The following is a 15,875-nucleotide window of genomic DNA, read 5'->3' as shown; positions in this document are numbered from 1 at the left end:
CGGGGTGGAGGGGCGGGAGAGGGAGCCTGCGTCGGGCTGAGTCTGGAGTTGCGGGGCGGGCTCGGGGAGCGCTCTCGGGGCTGCTCTTGCCACAGTCAGGGCGGCTGGAACTCTCTCCTTCTCTCCCTCCATCCTTCCACTTCCCCTGGTCGGCCCCGCCGTCAGGCCGGGTCCCCCTTCCCTGCCGTCATCAGGTTCCCCTTCTCCCTTCTTGGCACTTTCCTTTCGAACCATCCTTCTGGACAAACTTTGATGGAGAATTTCACACCACGCTGGAAAAATGCCGGTTATGAAAGGATTACTGGCGCCGCAAAACACCTTCCTGGACACCATCGCCACCCGTTTTGACGGAACACGTAAGTCTTACACTTGGACGAGTGGTATGTCATTTTCTGAGACTGATTTTTCTCGTACACATTACTTTTGCTCCCACCTTCCCTTTTGCACCAGCAGAGTGAATTTTCTTCTGTTCTTGCCAAGGTATCTTTTGTGGGGAGAAATTTGTACCCTCATGGTTTGGTGTAGTATTAACACTTTGTATTGGTGTAATAGTTGGCTGTCTTGAGTTCTTGGGTTTGTAAGAACTGAAACGTAGCCTGAGGAAAGACCGACGCCCGTATTCACTATGGGACCTGCATTTTGGTGTATCTTTAGGGAATTGGTTGTAATTTTCTGAGGTGAAAATGGGAATATCGATGTACCTTACCTTTCTAGAGTTTAAGTCTCCCTAGATTGAAAGGAGAGCTTGGCGTGCTCTTTTTTGGAGCTTCATTCCGTGATATCTTTCGGATAGGTATGATTTACTGAGTTTAAGAAATGCAGGATTGCCAAGTGTAAGCTTTCTGTAGAATTTTAAGTGTTGTGAGTTTTGCTTTTGAGCTAAAATAGCGTATCTCTTAATCCTGAAATGAGCCTAACACTCAAGCAGAGGCTGTTCAGGAAGGACATGAATAAAGACTGATTTGGTGATAAAAGAAAGTTTTTAGTTTCTTTGAGGACGAATATTATTGGACATTTAGCTCATTTAAGCTACAGTAGGAAAAAAACACATAGGATGTTGTGTGGTTCCTAGCAGACGGTTCAGTATCATCTGCAAGTTGTTCTCTTTCAGGACCACGGTCAGGTCCCCACTCCTTCTCAGGCTTCTCAAGCTCTCTGCTTGACCCTGTGGATCTTCCCAGCTGGCTTTAACCCTGTAATTAGGAGTCTGCACTACCAAGCCTAACAAATACTCTCAGCTGGTTTCACTACGAATATCCTCATCTTTTTTTCTAGCTTATCCTGCCTCTGTGCACTGTCTTCCATTTTTCTGTTATTTGAGACTCAGAGAAACTCATTTATCCTAAAGTCCTTCTTAGTGGTTCCAGTGTCATTGTTTTTATTCTGTATATTTCTTGGAGCTGATATGGGAGAGTAATGCTAATTTCATTTCCTCTCCAGTAGTCTAAATACACAATCTTATCTTTGGGTGGGAACCAAGTCTTGGACTTTTATTTTTCAGAGATAGTTGGAAAAGTTTACATGAGAGAGAAATGAATCACTTACTTTAATTTTGTTCAGTTTTTATTTTTGACATCTAGCCTAATCATGGTAGCTGGTGTGGGTATTTGGTCACTTCTTAAGTGTTTTATCTTTACATCTAGCCATTCTTTCTTTCCCCTTTTATATTCTAAATGTGTTAGATGTTATGTATGAGGTGTAATGTTGTTACCTATGTCTTTTTTAGATGATAGTAATTAATGTTGTAGGAAAACTTCAAGTCCCTGCCATTGCCACTACCACACCACTGAAGCTCCACACAAAATCACCACTGCTGTGTTTCACCCTGCATGATTGTGGGTACTACTATTCATTACCTGAGCTACTGATCAGTTTCATGTGGATGTTTTTTCTTGAAGTTGAACATCCAAAACTAAAAGGCTGTAGACATTGACCCTGAATGTGTCTATTGAAAATGGGGTAATTGGCAAATGGTAATTGTTTATCTCATTGCCATTTAAAGTTGAATGAAGTGTAATGTGTAGTGAATCATCCCAGCACAGTAATTCCCCCATGGGAATTACTACAGTGTCACATTCAGATATCAATTGCAAATGAGAGGGGCTTTAAATAATCAGCATGGAAATATCTTGGCCTCTGACTCTGACTATAGTGATATGCATGATAAGCAGGAGGGCATGTAGGTAGAGATGGATGTACTTGTGAATAGTTCATTTTCTGTGTTGGCTACACATTAATGTTAATAAGATAGGTTAGATACTTTAAAACCTTATTTTAGAAGACCATCCTGACATACTTGTATTTAGTATAGTAAGAATCAAAAAGTCTTTTGGAGACCATGCTTGGTCTGTGCTCCACAGCGTCTGGGGGATTCCTGGAGGGAACCAGTTTGCATGAAATCTGACAATCAGAGAAGGAAATTTGAAGGTGATAAGTAATGTAAAGGTTGACTTTGGCAAGATTTTGTTTACAACATTTGGTGAACACCTCTCCTCCCAAGAAACCCCACTCAATTCAAGAGGGTTTTCTTTTCTCATTTTATTTTCCTTTCTTTTTTTTTTTCTTTTTGAATTTCAGGATGACTTGAATAATCTGAAACTTAAAATACCTTAAACAAAATTTTAGCCACAAATTTTGGTATATCTAGAATCATGGGCATACCATTTTTCCAGCTAGCTATTTACTTTATCTTCTTATGCCATCGTTTCTTGTTGATACAGTTTTGTAATTACTATCTCTGAAACTATTTTCCTATGATAATCCTTCCTACTCTTGATTTTTATAGCTGGTGTCATTTATTTTCTTTTGCAGAGTAAAACTATTTACAAATTTTAAATTTACAAAATTGCCACCTACTCAAAAACTGCTGGAAAATGAATAATGTTAATTATACTCAATATGTAATATACTGAGTTGGTATAATTTTTACCTCATTTGTGAAGTATGTTTTGCAGTCATGCTAATTTCTTATTTTATTTTGGACAATTTTTATGAAAAAAATTAGAGAGCAAACAACAACCCTGGCAAACTGCCTTGCTAATGTACCCAACATGCAGTATTATTATTAGCCTTATTGATTTATTTTATTGTAAAATAATAAAACAATGTAAGACATCATCTGAAAATCCTCCCAGGAAAAATAAATATATGACAACATAAAACTCTATAATATACTCCTACTATTTATCAGTTGAGATATTATCACAGGGCAACATAACAGGAGTTAATAATACATATTATAACTTAGTGACACTTTATTATTTTACATATTATAATATTTCTTCTCTTTAATATTTAAAAAGGGAGCTCTGTCAGGATTGAAAGACATTTGTGGATTATTAATTGAAGCTATTTTTTCTGATATGCAATGTAATTTGCAACCATTATTTAAAATAAAATATTTTATATAAAATTACCACTAAATATATTTAGTCTTGAAATATATTCTATGGTTTGTATTTAACTGAAGTGTAATGAGACTTAGAAAACTAAGAACCTTAGAAATCTTAAAACGTACACCCCATTTAGGGGGAAGAAGTAAAAGTAACTCCAAAGAATATCTTTGAATTATTACATATAGCAAAAACCACTCACTTATACCACTTAAGACATACACACACACACATATACACTACACACACACTCCTAATGATGTGGCCTGCAACTAGTTCACTTCTACATAGTTTTTTTTTTTTTTTTTTAACATATTTACTGTAATTTAAGAAATCTTTTCTGTTTAGACTTTTGCTTTAAGTAAATAAATATTAATTTGGACAAAGTATGATAAGGGAACACATTGGCATATATTTGAAAAAAAAATACCAATATATTTATATTTGAAAAAAATAGTGCTTTTGGTACAGTTGTTTGTCGCAGGATACCATTTGAGAAAACAGCTTTTAAAAAAGATACAAAGCTTTCAGAGGGAAGTATCCATTTTCAAACGTAATGGTGGATTAGCCTACATTTTCTAGGCATATCAAAATATGGCCAGACTACTTCTTCCCTTTTGGGTTACTAAGACACAAATTTAAGTTTTAAAAGAAGTTTGTAGCCCCATGGACTCCATCAAGAAGATTCCAATCAAAGTATTCAAAGTAATAGTTGTTTAGAAACTCATTAATATTTGCATATATTTTATGCACTTGTATATAGCCTGTTTGAAATGGTCCAAAGAAATTTGTTAAAATTGATGCCGGGCGCAGTGGCTCACTCTTGCAATCCTAGCATTTTGGGAGGCTGAAGCGGGCAGATCACTTGAGGCTAGCAGTTCGAGACCAGCCTGGCAGACATGGTGAAATCCCATTTCTACTAAAAATAGAAAAATTAGCCGGTGCGGTGGCATGCGCCTGTAATCCCAGCTACTTGGGAGGCTGAGGCAGGAGAATCCCTTGAGCCCAGGAGGCGGAGGCTGCAGTGAGTTGAGATCATGTCACTGCACTCCAGCCTGGGTGACAGAGTGAGACTCTGTCTCAAAGAAAAAAAAAAGAAAAAAGAAATTTGTTAAAATTGAGATACTTCCTCTACAGAGGAAATTCTCAGTGGTTTTTTCTTTTTATCTTTTTACTTTCATCAAGGTACATAGACCTCTTAATGTTAGAAGCATAGGGAGAAGGATAATGTACCCATTATCATACTCTTGACTTTGTAGATGAATTTTGTGCCCTCTAAAGGACTTATCATAGGGGTTCTCATAACTTCACTACAATGAAGAAAGTGTTCGAATTACAGGAATTGGATTTATGTCTTTACCGAAATGATTTTCTTTTGCTTCGTGAGATACACAAATAATAAGAAAAGTTGTATTGCACAGTCTTAAAAGCTAACATCAGACGATTTTGGCATTATTATATAGAGAAAATGGATATGTAATATGCTGAAAACTGAAATTATGTCCATGATATATTCTTTCTAGGCTCTAACATTTTTCATTACTTTCATTCCAAAGGCTGTGGCATGAGACCTCTTCTGGCCAATGAGACTGGCAAAGGACAAAAAGTCTTTACAGAAGCATATTGAGGATCCTGAGTTACTAGTTTCTGAGATATCCTAGACTCAACATACTTCTGGAAGAGGCACAGTCTCTCTAAAGAAATGTGTACTTTATTCATTCATTCAATCATTTTCCTTTTTCTTTTCTTTTTTTTTTTTTAGGACGAGTCTCGCTCTGTCGCCCAGGCTGGAGTGCAGTGGCGCGATCTCGGCTTACTGAAACCTCTGCCTCCTGGGTTCAAGCAATTCTCTGTCTCAGCCTCCTGAGTGGCTGGGATTATAGACGCCCGCCACCACGCCTGGCTAATTTTTTTTGCATTTTTAGTAGAGACGGGGTTTCACCATCTTGGCCAGGCTGGTCTTGAACTCCTGACCTCGTGATCCACCTGCCTTAGCCTCCCAAAGTGCTGCGATTACAGGCGTGAGCCACTGCACCTGGCCCAATCATTTTTCTAATAATATTCAATGAACACTGACTATACACAAAGCCATTATGCTAGGATCTTTGGAATAAATTAGGACTATCTTTTTCTTAAATGGGGCAATGTAACATGCACGAATTACCATAATATAGATTAGAGAAAGATAAGTGTAATTTGGAAGGTGCAGACAAAGGGCTATGCACATTTGGGTGAGGGAGGAATAGTTTTTATGCAGGAATCATCTGAAAGGGCTTCATATAATAAATAACTTTGGGTGGGAATGATCGTATCATATATGATAGGTGCAAAAACAATATTCTGTTTAATTTGCCAGTTTGTACAGTAGTTGTCATGGAGGCTAGAAAGAGCCTTTAGTGAGAATAACAGGCATTTTAAAGGGTGTTAAGGGGTCAATGTAGAGGTAAGAGGGCAATGGAAAGTAGGTTAGACCAGCCATAAAAGATCTTTAAACCCAGAGTGTTTGGTCATAATAAGCCATTGGAAGTGATAGATCAATATTTTGGTAAAAAACTATGGTGCCATCTATGTCTGGTTAAAAAACTCCCCAAACGCTCAACCTTCCCATGTTCTACAGTCTAAAGCACACTACAGTAGATGTCAACTTTAGACTTGGAATGTTTCTTTTCACTATTTCTTCTAATAATGCTTTTTAAAATAAAGGTTCCATAGAATGCAGTGGAGTTGATGTATTCATTTTCTTAGGAATGTTTCTTTCTCCCAGGGAGTTAACTTTTTGTTAGGGAAGTGATAGATTTATTTCTCACCACATAGCTGACTACTCTTCTCCTTCAGGACAGTTTACCCCTGTGTTACTCTAGAGTTATGCCTGTGGTCAAGAAAAAGAATTGAGGGTTTGCTGGAATTAGTGCCAGTGAAGTTGGTTGGAGAAATCCCAACAGTAAAAGGTAAAGAGTTGAAACTGCTGCAAAGATAGTATACTTCATCCTGGCAATGTATATTTGCTGATCTTGTCTAAATGCTGTGTTTAAAATCCAAAATACAAACATCAAAGATGAGACTTCAACTTTACCTATGACATAGTTCATATTTAGCAACCGGAGCAATTGAAGAGCTTTCTCAGTAAACAGTCAAATATAGTTATTGTATTATAAATTCCCTGAAAGATATATTTTGCTTTCCTGTATGGTTGTTAATACAACCATCTTTGTCACATAAACCCTTCAAACTCCACATACCCCCAAATGAACTAATAATCTTTTCTAGCCTTTGAAACCTATTTGTTTTTTTACGTTTTCCAGCCTCATTATTGGCATCACCACCCATCCAGTTCTTCAAGCTGGAAATCTGAATTGGCCTTGACGGCCTACACATCTAATTAATTATCAAATTTTTAATATTTTGCTGCAGAAATGCTCTAATTTGGTCTAATATATAAATAAAATTTTCATATTTTAATACTCAACCATGAACTCCTTGAAGCCTCAATTCCCTCTTTATTGCTTCTGTTTTAATTTTGATCCTCTTTTTCTTATCTCCACAATTGCAGCCTTTCTCTACCTAGACCACAGTGACCATCAGTCCCTTCTTCCACTGCCACTTGTTCAGTTTCCATTGTTCCCAGAGTGATTTCCATTAAAAACAATATTACCACTTAATCATGTAACACTCCTGCTTAGAGCCATCCATTGGCTCCCTGCTACCTTTTGGATAATGTCCAATGTCCTTAGCATCATCTGACCCCAAGATGATTCTGCAGAATCTTTTCCAACCACTGTCTCGTAGACTACACATACACTCATTCTAAATTACCTGCTCTTTCATGGTTTTGGGACTCTGCTTTTCACTTGAAGAACAAGATGTTTTTTGTTCGAGATCCATCCTAAAGATTACATTCTATCAAACTCCTTCTCTGAGGTTCCCAGTGAAGTTACATGACATTTCCTCTATACTTCCACATGGCCTTGCCCATTCCTGTAATCAGCTTTTATATGTGCTATAATTATATGCTTTCATATTTTAATACTCAACCATGAACTCCTTGAAGCCTTAACTATGTCATTATTCCCATTGCTTAGACTTATAGCTGAAATGGTCTTTGCTCAGTAAATATTTCTTTGAGTAAAAGAATTTCAACTTCTTTGAAGGCCAGGGCTGTATATTAATTATCTTTATCTCCCGTTAGTGGTACCTGGTGTTCCTTTTATTCACTATTGCATGATTACCTTTAGTTTGAGAGATAATACTGGACTGTCTTCCACCCTCTTATTTTCACGTGGTTCAAGCACAACTTTCTTTTACAAACTCTAGTGATAGTAGTGTCTATCATCTTGGGCATGTCTACATGCATACTGTGTACGGTGCTGGTCCTTTTTCTGTTCCTATGACAACGCAATAACCCAGCAAGGTGGAAGGCAACACCCACTTTTTGAGTCAAAGATGACAAAATTCAAACTCAGAATTCTACTATATCCTATTAGCCCATGATTTTTCTACTATATCATACTGCCTCTAAAATGTGCTTGTATAGCAAGTGTAAACAGACTAGGGTGGTTTGTGGTATTGTTCCTAGTTTCTAGCTCTTGCAAAGAAGAAGAAATTTATTTAAATATTTTAGCCATTTCTAGTTTATATGCTGTTTGTTCCCCTTTGGATGTATTATGCTTTAAATACTTGTCATTTAAATGAAGTTTTAAAATTGGTATTTAAGACTCATAACTGGAGCTATTAAATGCATTCACTGTGCAAAGCAGTTGTGCTCATCAAAGAAAATCTACTGTCCATTTTTTTTAAAAAAGGAAATCCATTTTCTTTGAGATTTTTCTGCTTAGAATTTGCTGACTTTATTACTCTCTTGTGATTTCTTTTTGCTGTGAGGTTAATCTCTCTGGGAAGATATTCTAATTCTCGTAGCTATTACAGTGACGTCATTTTGGATATTTACCTTGTTAGGGTCATATAGAGGACATTCTTCCATGTATTTTGAGTCTGCTTTTATTGGAAGAATATATTTTCCAGTGTCAGGTACTGTTGACGTCTTTTAACAGGAATAGTTTACCTTTTCTCCCCAATGAACTTACAGGAAGAAGTAAGGGTAGTTAGCCCTCCAGCTCTCAAGTCTATAAAGCTTTTTTTTTTTAAAGAGGTTTTCTTTTGTTCTATTAAGTGTTTTGGACAGACATCTTTATTGTATTTGTCAGTCCAAATGAATCTCTTATTCCAGTTATTGAACTAAAGGGAACAGAGACCAGAGCACTTACCAGTCTTACTATGTTTTATTTGATTTTCTGGAAAAAAGGATCCACATGAGAAGTTCAGATTTTATTGAAATGTCAAATATCCAGTTTGACAAGAAGTAGAAGGCTCTTACCCGTGGTATTCTGGCTATTCCTTCAATGGAGGGAATAAAGTAGAAGGTAAAATTGGGCAAGGCTTTTACCTTAACGTCTGGATAAATGTTTTTCTGTGATTCGATGAGTTATGGAAAAGAAGGAGGATATTGGGCCTGGGGCAATGAGAAGGAGCTTTTGTGTTGTATTAATTTGGTACAATTTTGGTTAGGCTACATCTCAGTCATCTGAAAATGAGCCTGTCCTTCTCTCTCAACAAATGTATAGTTTTAGGTTTTAGGATACATCATTGATAAAAACCTAGGCCTCTTGTTTATCTGTACTCATATTATATGTTATGTTACTGGTTCTAGCAAGTCAAAAGTTATACAATTATTTGGTAGATATTAATAATGGCTAATATTTGTATAGCTTTTCAGCATTCTTTATGTCATCACTTGAATTGTTTTTAAATTAATGGATGAAAAGTGGTTTCTTGTGATTGTTAATGTACATTTGTTTACTATCATTGACGTTTAGAATTGTTTAATATGTTTAAGAGATATTTAAGTGTTTTATTGAGCATTACTTGTTTATATTTATTGTCTCTTGTTAATTGACAAGAGACAATGAATTGTTTTTCCCTTTTTTGACATATTTGAGCCATTTATATAGTTTTAAAAATGGAACACTTTATTAGTAATATGAATTGTATAAATTTTCCCAGTTTTGGTTGGTCTTTTGATTTTATATAGATGAATTAATAAATTTCCCTGTTATGATGTTTAGATTTTGTGTCATACTTAGAGAGGCATTCCCTATTTTGAAATTACTATTATTATTTCTAGTTTTCATTTTGTGAGTACATAGTAGGTGTATAATTTTTAAAACATATCCTATATGTTCTACTATAGTTTTATTTTAAGTATTCAATTTTTTTCCTCCATTAATAAGTTCTGTAATTTAATCTCCTGAGTGTAATACAGGCATCAAAATTGTATTAGTTTCAAATTCCTATCCTAAGAGTTTATAGACTTGAGAGTTGGACAGATTTCCTAACTGTTATTCAGCAATTCATTTTCTTTATGTCAATTTGAAATGTCTAGTTTATCATGTTTTATATTCTCTATGTAATTCTATTTCTTAACTTTCTATCCTATTATATTAACTGATCTTTTCTGTCTATTTTAGTACCACAATTTTAATTATAGAATATTTGTGATATGTTCTTAAAATTCTTATTCCATTATTTTGTTCTCAGAATTTTACTTGACTAATTGTACTTATTTGGAAGTCTATATGACTTTAAGTATCAAATTTTCTAGTTGAAAAAAATCCTGATGGTATTTTAATGGACTAATCTATAGCAAATATAATATTTTGTGATGTTGAAAATTCATATTCAAAACTTACTAGGTAGTTTTATTGTTTACACCTTTTGAGAGAGTTCTCAGTAAAACATTTTGTACTTATAATATTCCTAGTAATTTTATCTTTGCAATTTCTATGTAAAATAGAAAGTTTTCTTTCACTGTTTTGCTTTTTCTAATTCAATCATATTTGTTTATTTGAAGGAAATTAACTCCTATATGTTATTAATTTTTTTAACCAGCCAACTTACTGACATTCTCCTATCCTTTGTAGTAATTTTAGTGTTGGATTATTGAAGTTTTCAGATAAGAAATAATACTGGTCTTAAATAATAAAATTTTGCCTTTTGTTTCTAATTTTGCAACTCTTACTTTTCCCTTTTGTTTAATTGTTTTGGCATTTTAGATCAACGTTAAAACATGGTAGCCATTAAGAAAACCCTTCTCCTTCTTAACTTTAAGGGGAATTATTTTATTGTTTTTCTAATGAGTGTTGTCTGGCTTGTCATTTGAGAGGTAAATATTTTATTATATATTTGTGCTTTATTAAAAGACTTTGTAATGTATTCTTATTTCGTTAAGCCTTTTTAATCAATTGCCTTTTTTATTATCTATCAAGGCTATTTTTTCTGTGTTATTGAATCAATTAATATAATGAATTCAACAGGTTTTATAATATTGAACTATCTTTGCATCCTTTCAATAAAAGTTACTTGGTATGTTGCTGGACTTTCCCTCCATTAATAGGACTTTTATGCTGAATATATATAGAGAGATATATATGTAAAAATATATGTACACATAAATATAATATAGTGTATATATAATATGGTATATATATATATATGTGATATGATGTGCATATGTGTATCATATTGGAATTTATATTCTTTTCTTGGACGTGTATATTATTTGACTTTGGTAGGGAAACTACACACCCATATTTGTGCCAATTATAAGGTAATCCTATCTGGTTTAGCATTTGTGCAGATTTTTCATATTGTAATAAGGCATTATTATTCATTGTTGCATGAAAACAGAGCCAAGATTGGTTGGCTTATAGTTTTGGCTATGGCCTTATCTAATAGTGTCTCAGATGTTTGTGTAGTGAATATAGTTTTTACTTCAATGTGTGTTTAAATCTGAAATATGCCCAGCAATATCACATATTTTTCAGATACAAAACATTTGTACCTGAACAATTTTCAGTTACAAAACATTTGTATCTATATCTATATCTGTATCTATATCTATCATCTCCTTTCCTATAACAACATGCACATTGTACACGAACTAGTAATGTCTCATAGTTTGTGAGAGGCCTAAGGTTACCAGCCCACAAGTTAGTGGAGTCAGATGGAAATATGGGAAATTATAGTGTATGTATACGTGCAATATATTTAGAATTTATCAGTATCTTTGGTATTAAAAAAAATCCTACAATAAACCTTTTTGGCCTCAATGACCTCACAAAAATGAAAAATAAGTTTAATGAATTATTGAATTATCGTTTCTAAGAAAATTGATGATGCATAGATAACTGGGAGAAAATGCTGACATTTACATTTGTCATGGGTGCCCACATTGACTAGATTAAAATCACTTGACTACATTAAAATCAGAATGCATAAATCTGCTGAATAAGCATCAGCATTTTTTTAAAAACTAGTAATCCATTTAAGAAAACTGTACCGCCGGGCGCGGTGGCTCAAGCCTGTAATCCCAGCACTTTGGGAGGCCGAGACGGGCGGATCACGAGGTCAGGAGATCGAGACCATCCTGGCCAACACGGTGAAACCCCGTCTCTACTAAAAAAAATACAAAAAACGAGCTGGGCGAGGTGGCGGGCGCCTGTAGTCCCAGCTACTCGGGAGGCTGAGGCAGGAGAATGGCGTGAACCTGGGAGGCGGAGCTTGCAGTGAGCTAAGATCCGGCCACTGCAATCCAGCCTGGGCGACAGAGCGAGACTCCGTCTCCAAAAAAAAAAAGAAAACTGTACCGAAAAATTATGATTCATTCTGTAGAAGGTATCTTGGACATATTTTGTGAAGCATGACTTTTCATTTAGATCAAAGGACTGCTCTTCCAAATGAATTTCATTTATTCATTTTTTTGGTAAGGGTTTGTAATCATATAATTTACATATATTAAATCACTCCTTTTAAGTGTACAGTGCATTGCATTTTGCAAAATATATGCAGTCATGTAACCACCACCACAGTCAAGATTTAGAACAGCGTCCTCAGCCCCAAAGGTCAATACCCTCCTCCCACTTCCAGTACATAGCAGCTACTAATCTATTTTTATGCCTACAATTTTCCTTTGTTTAATATGTAGTATTAATGAAATCACACAGTACCTGACTCCCTAACAAGCAGCTTTGCTTTCCATGATTTCAATTATGTTCAGTGAGCTTAGTCCCAAAAATATTAAATGGAAAATTCCACAAATAAACAAACAATTCATAAGATTTAAATTGCACACCCTTCTGAGTAGGGTGATGATATCTCATGCTATCCCACTCCATCCCACCCAGGATGTGAACTATCTCTTTATGCAGAGTATCCATGCTGTACAGGCTACCTGTCCATTAGTCACATAGTAGGCATTTGTGTTATCTCATCAACTGTTGCAGTTTCACAGTGCTTGTATTCAAGTAAACCTTATTTTATTTAATAATGGACCTAAAGCACAAGAGTGGTGATGCTAGTGATTAGGCATCACCAAAAAGAAGTCATAAAGTGCTTCCTTTAAGTAAAAAAGTGAAAGTTCCCAACATAATGAGAAGAGGAAAAAAATATGCTGGGGTTGCTAAGATCCACAGTATGAATAAACCTATCTGTGAAATTGTGAAGGAAAAAAAAATTGGGCTAGTTTTGCTGTCACACCTCAAACTGCACAAGTTACAGCCACAATGCATAAGTGATTAGTTAAGATGAAAAAGGCATTACATTTGTGGGTAGAACACATGAACAGAAACATATTCCAATTGAGGGCAATTGGATTTGGTACTACTGTCGGTTTTAGGCATCCACCAGGTGGTCTTGGAACATATCCCTCTCAGGTAAAGGGGGATTACTGTATGTAGCATTATTTGTCTGCCTTCTTTCACTTAGATAAATGATTTTGCAACTTATTCCTCTTTTTGAGGGAAGCAGTAGTTTGTTCTGTTTTATTGTTGAAAATTTTGTTCATTTGGATTCCAAGTTTTCTTCTGTGTGTAGAAAAAAATGAAGCACCAGTGATTAATGTGTTGTTATTAGTAAAAGCACTTGGCAAGTATTCATGTCATGAGGGTTTCCAATGGAAAACCAGTTAACTTTAATAATGGTTGAGTTTTTGTATCTAATTGAATTGAAGTAAAGCTTTTCAAAGTTTGTTCTGTAGGTGAATTATATTTCTCTGTAAATGTTGTTGTAAATTCAGTTTAAAAGGTCATTAAAGATAAAGTTATTAATTTTATGGTGACAAAGCAAATGTAAATTTTGGTACATTAATTTCTAAATAAAATGTATGAAGCATAAATGTTCTTGGAGTTGATGTAGTGTACACATAATTCACTTTTGTGTTAATCACTATAGAAGTTGGATTGGTCAAAATTACCACATGTTTTTATATGTGGGGAATTAGGTACAGTAATTATACTATGTGATTAGATACATTAAATACAGAAAAACTATTTGACATGACACTACATGATTTCTTTTTTTAATGCTTGTTGTCAGAGTTTTGAAATATCTGAGTCTTTGAATTATTACTTGTAAACAGTCTAAGTGTTCAACAAAGTTATTAGTCTTTTCTAAATGAGCCTTTTATATTTTCTTTTCATTTTGTTTGAAATCACTTGAGAATATTTAACCAAGGTTTTAATTAAAACACTAAAACTTCAGCTTTTAAACATTTTAACAAATAGCAACTTTTTAAAAACAAAACTTGCAGATAGAAGTACATTGAAATGTATTACTGAAGGCTGGGTGTGGTGGCTCACACCTGCAATCCCAGCACTTTGGGATACCAAAGCGGGTGGATTGCTTGAGGCCAGGAGTTCAAGACCAGCCTGGGCAACATGGTGAAAACCCATCTCTACTAAAAATACAAAAAAAAAAGAAAGAAAAAAGTTTAGCTGGGCATGGTGGTGCATGTCTGTGACTGAGGCATGGGAATCACTTGAACCTGGGAGGTGGAGGTTGCAGTGAGCCAAGATCACGCCACTGCACTCCAGCCTGGGCAACAGAGTGAGACTCCTTCTCAAAGAAAAACAAAAAGAAAAAAATAAATATATTACTACATAAGGGAAAATATTAAACATTGAGAGCTCAAACTATTTACTAGACTTAAAGTTATTTAGTTTTCTTTGAGATATTTTAACTTAGAAAATATTTTGGTGGAATTTGTTTTTAATTAGATAAATTTGTGTTCTGTACTGATTTTGCAATCTCTGTATCTGGAACAATATTACAAAGAATCATACAGACACCTATTATGATAAATTTTATATTACAAAATGTTTTGAAGGTAAAACAAAACATGAGGTAAAATAAGAGGTAATATCTGGACTGAAATGTTTGCACTTTCCAATATAAAAAAATATATAATTCAGAATATTCTTAGCATAGCAAAATTTAGGGGAAAAGTAGAATTTAAAATATCCTCTATTTAGCAAAATTTGCTGTATGCCTACAGGTTATTTTAGCAACCACAGATAATATTTTTTCAATTAAAATTTTTATGGTCTGTTGTGAATAGTTAATTGGAGATGTCAACAATTTCAAATTTATTAACTGTGAAATGCACTTTTGAGGAAAATTACAGGCAATTTTATGAAAAAAATAAAAATAATGACACTACATAGAGGAAAAGCAAAAACATAGTCTTCAGAATAACACCAACAACTTGGCATAAGAGACAGATATGGCTAAATACATGATTTAAATATGAAAAAATACAATAAAATATTATTGTGTTTAGTGTACTATTTTATTTTGTGGTAATGTATATATATATATATAACAGAAATAATTTTATGTTTTAAAATATTTTTGCAAAAAATAAATTTTATAGGTTTATCAATATAATAAAACGAGTCAAAACTAAAACCAAATGCTTACACAATTACATTATTTTATTCTTTAATACTTACTTTCACTCTAAAGCAGTCCCTAACTTATACCTTATGTTATACTCACTTCATAAAATCATTTTCAAAGCCATTTGAACTAGGCAGGGGTTTTGGGTGTGCCTCACATTGCCAAGCACAAATTTCCAAAAAGTAGACTTTTAAAATAATTTAATTTTTATATTATCTTCTGAGGTAGATTGATGAAATTGGAAACAATTATTCCACAATTTTAATTGTTAATACCCAGTTGACTGTTGAACAACAGAGGTCTGAATTGCATGAGTCCACTTAGACAAGGATTTTCTTCCACCTCTGCCTCCTCCCATGAGACAAGACCAACCCCTCCTCTTCCTGTTCTTCCTCCAGTCTACTCAGTGTGAAGATAAGGATGAAGACCTTTATGATTATCCACTTCCATTAAATGAATAGTAAATCTATTGTCTCTTCTTTATAACTTTCTTATTAACATTTTCTTTTCTCTAGCTTAGTGTATTGTAAGAATACAGTGTATAGTACATATAACACACAAAATACATGTTAATTGACTGTACTATCAGTAAGGCTTCCAGTCAACAGCAGGCTACTAGTAGTTAAGTTTTGGGAGAGTCAAAAGTTATATGCAGATTTTCTACTGGAGGGAGGTGCCCCTAGTTCAAGGGTCAAC

The 15,875-nt window shown here is 34.5% G+C and overlaps 1 protein-coding gene across 1 annotated transcript in view; it reads left to right on the top strand.

The window, feature by feature from the left end:
- The first annotated feature begins 14 nt into the window (after nt 1-14).
- Nucleotides 15-15,875, top strand: part of KCNH8 (potassium voltage-gated channel subfamily H member 8) — a 401,018-nt gene continuing 385,157 nt past the window's right edge. The window contains 1 exon segment of the mRNA XM_017891320.1: nt 15-356. Coding sequence (XP_017746809.1) covers nt 281-356 — 76 coding nt within the window. The 5' untranslated portion in view covers nt 15-280.

The sequence above is a fragment of the Rhinopithecus bieti genome, unplaced genomic scaffold (genome assembly GCF_001698545.2).
Source record: "Rhinopithecus bieti isolate Rb0 unplaced genomic scaffold, ASM169854v2 scaffold_20170, whole genome shotgun sequence".
In the NCBI taxonomy this organism is placed as follows: domain Eukaryota; kingdom Metazoa; phylum Chordata; class Mammalia; order Primates; family Cercopithecidae; genus Rhinopithecus; species Rhinopithecus bieti.
The sequence above is the reverse complement of the archived record's forward strand: the minus strand, read 5'-3'. Positions and strand labels throughout refer to the sequence as shown.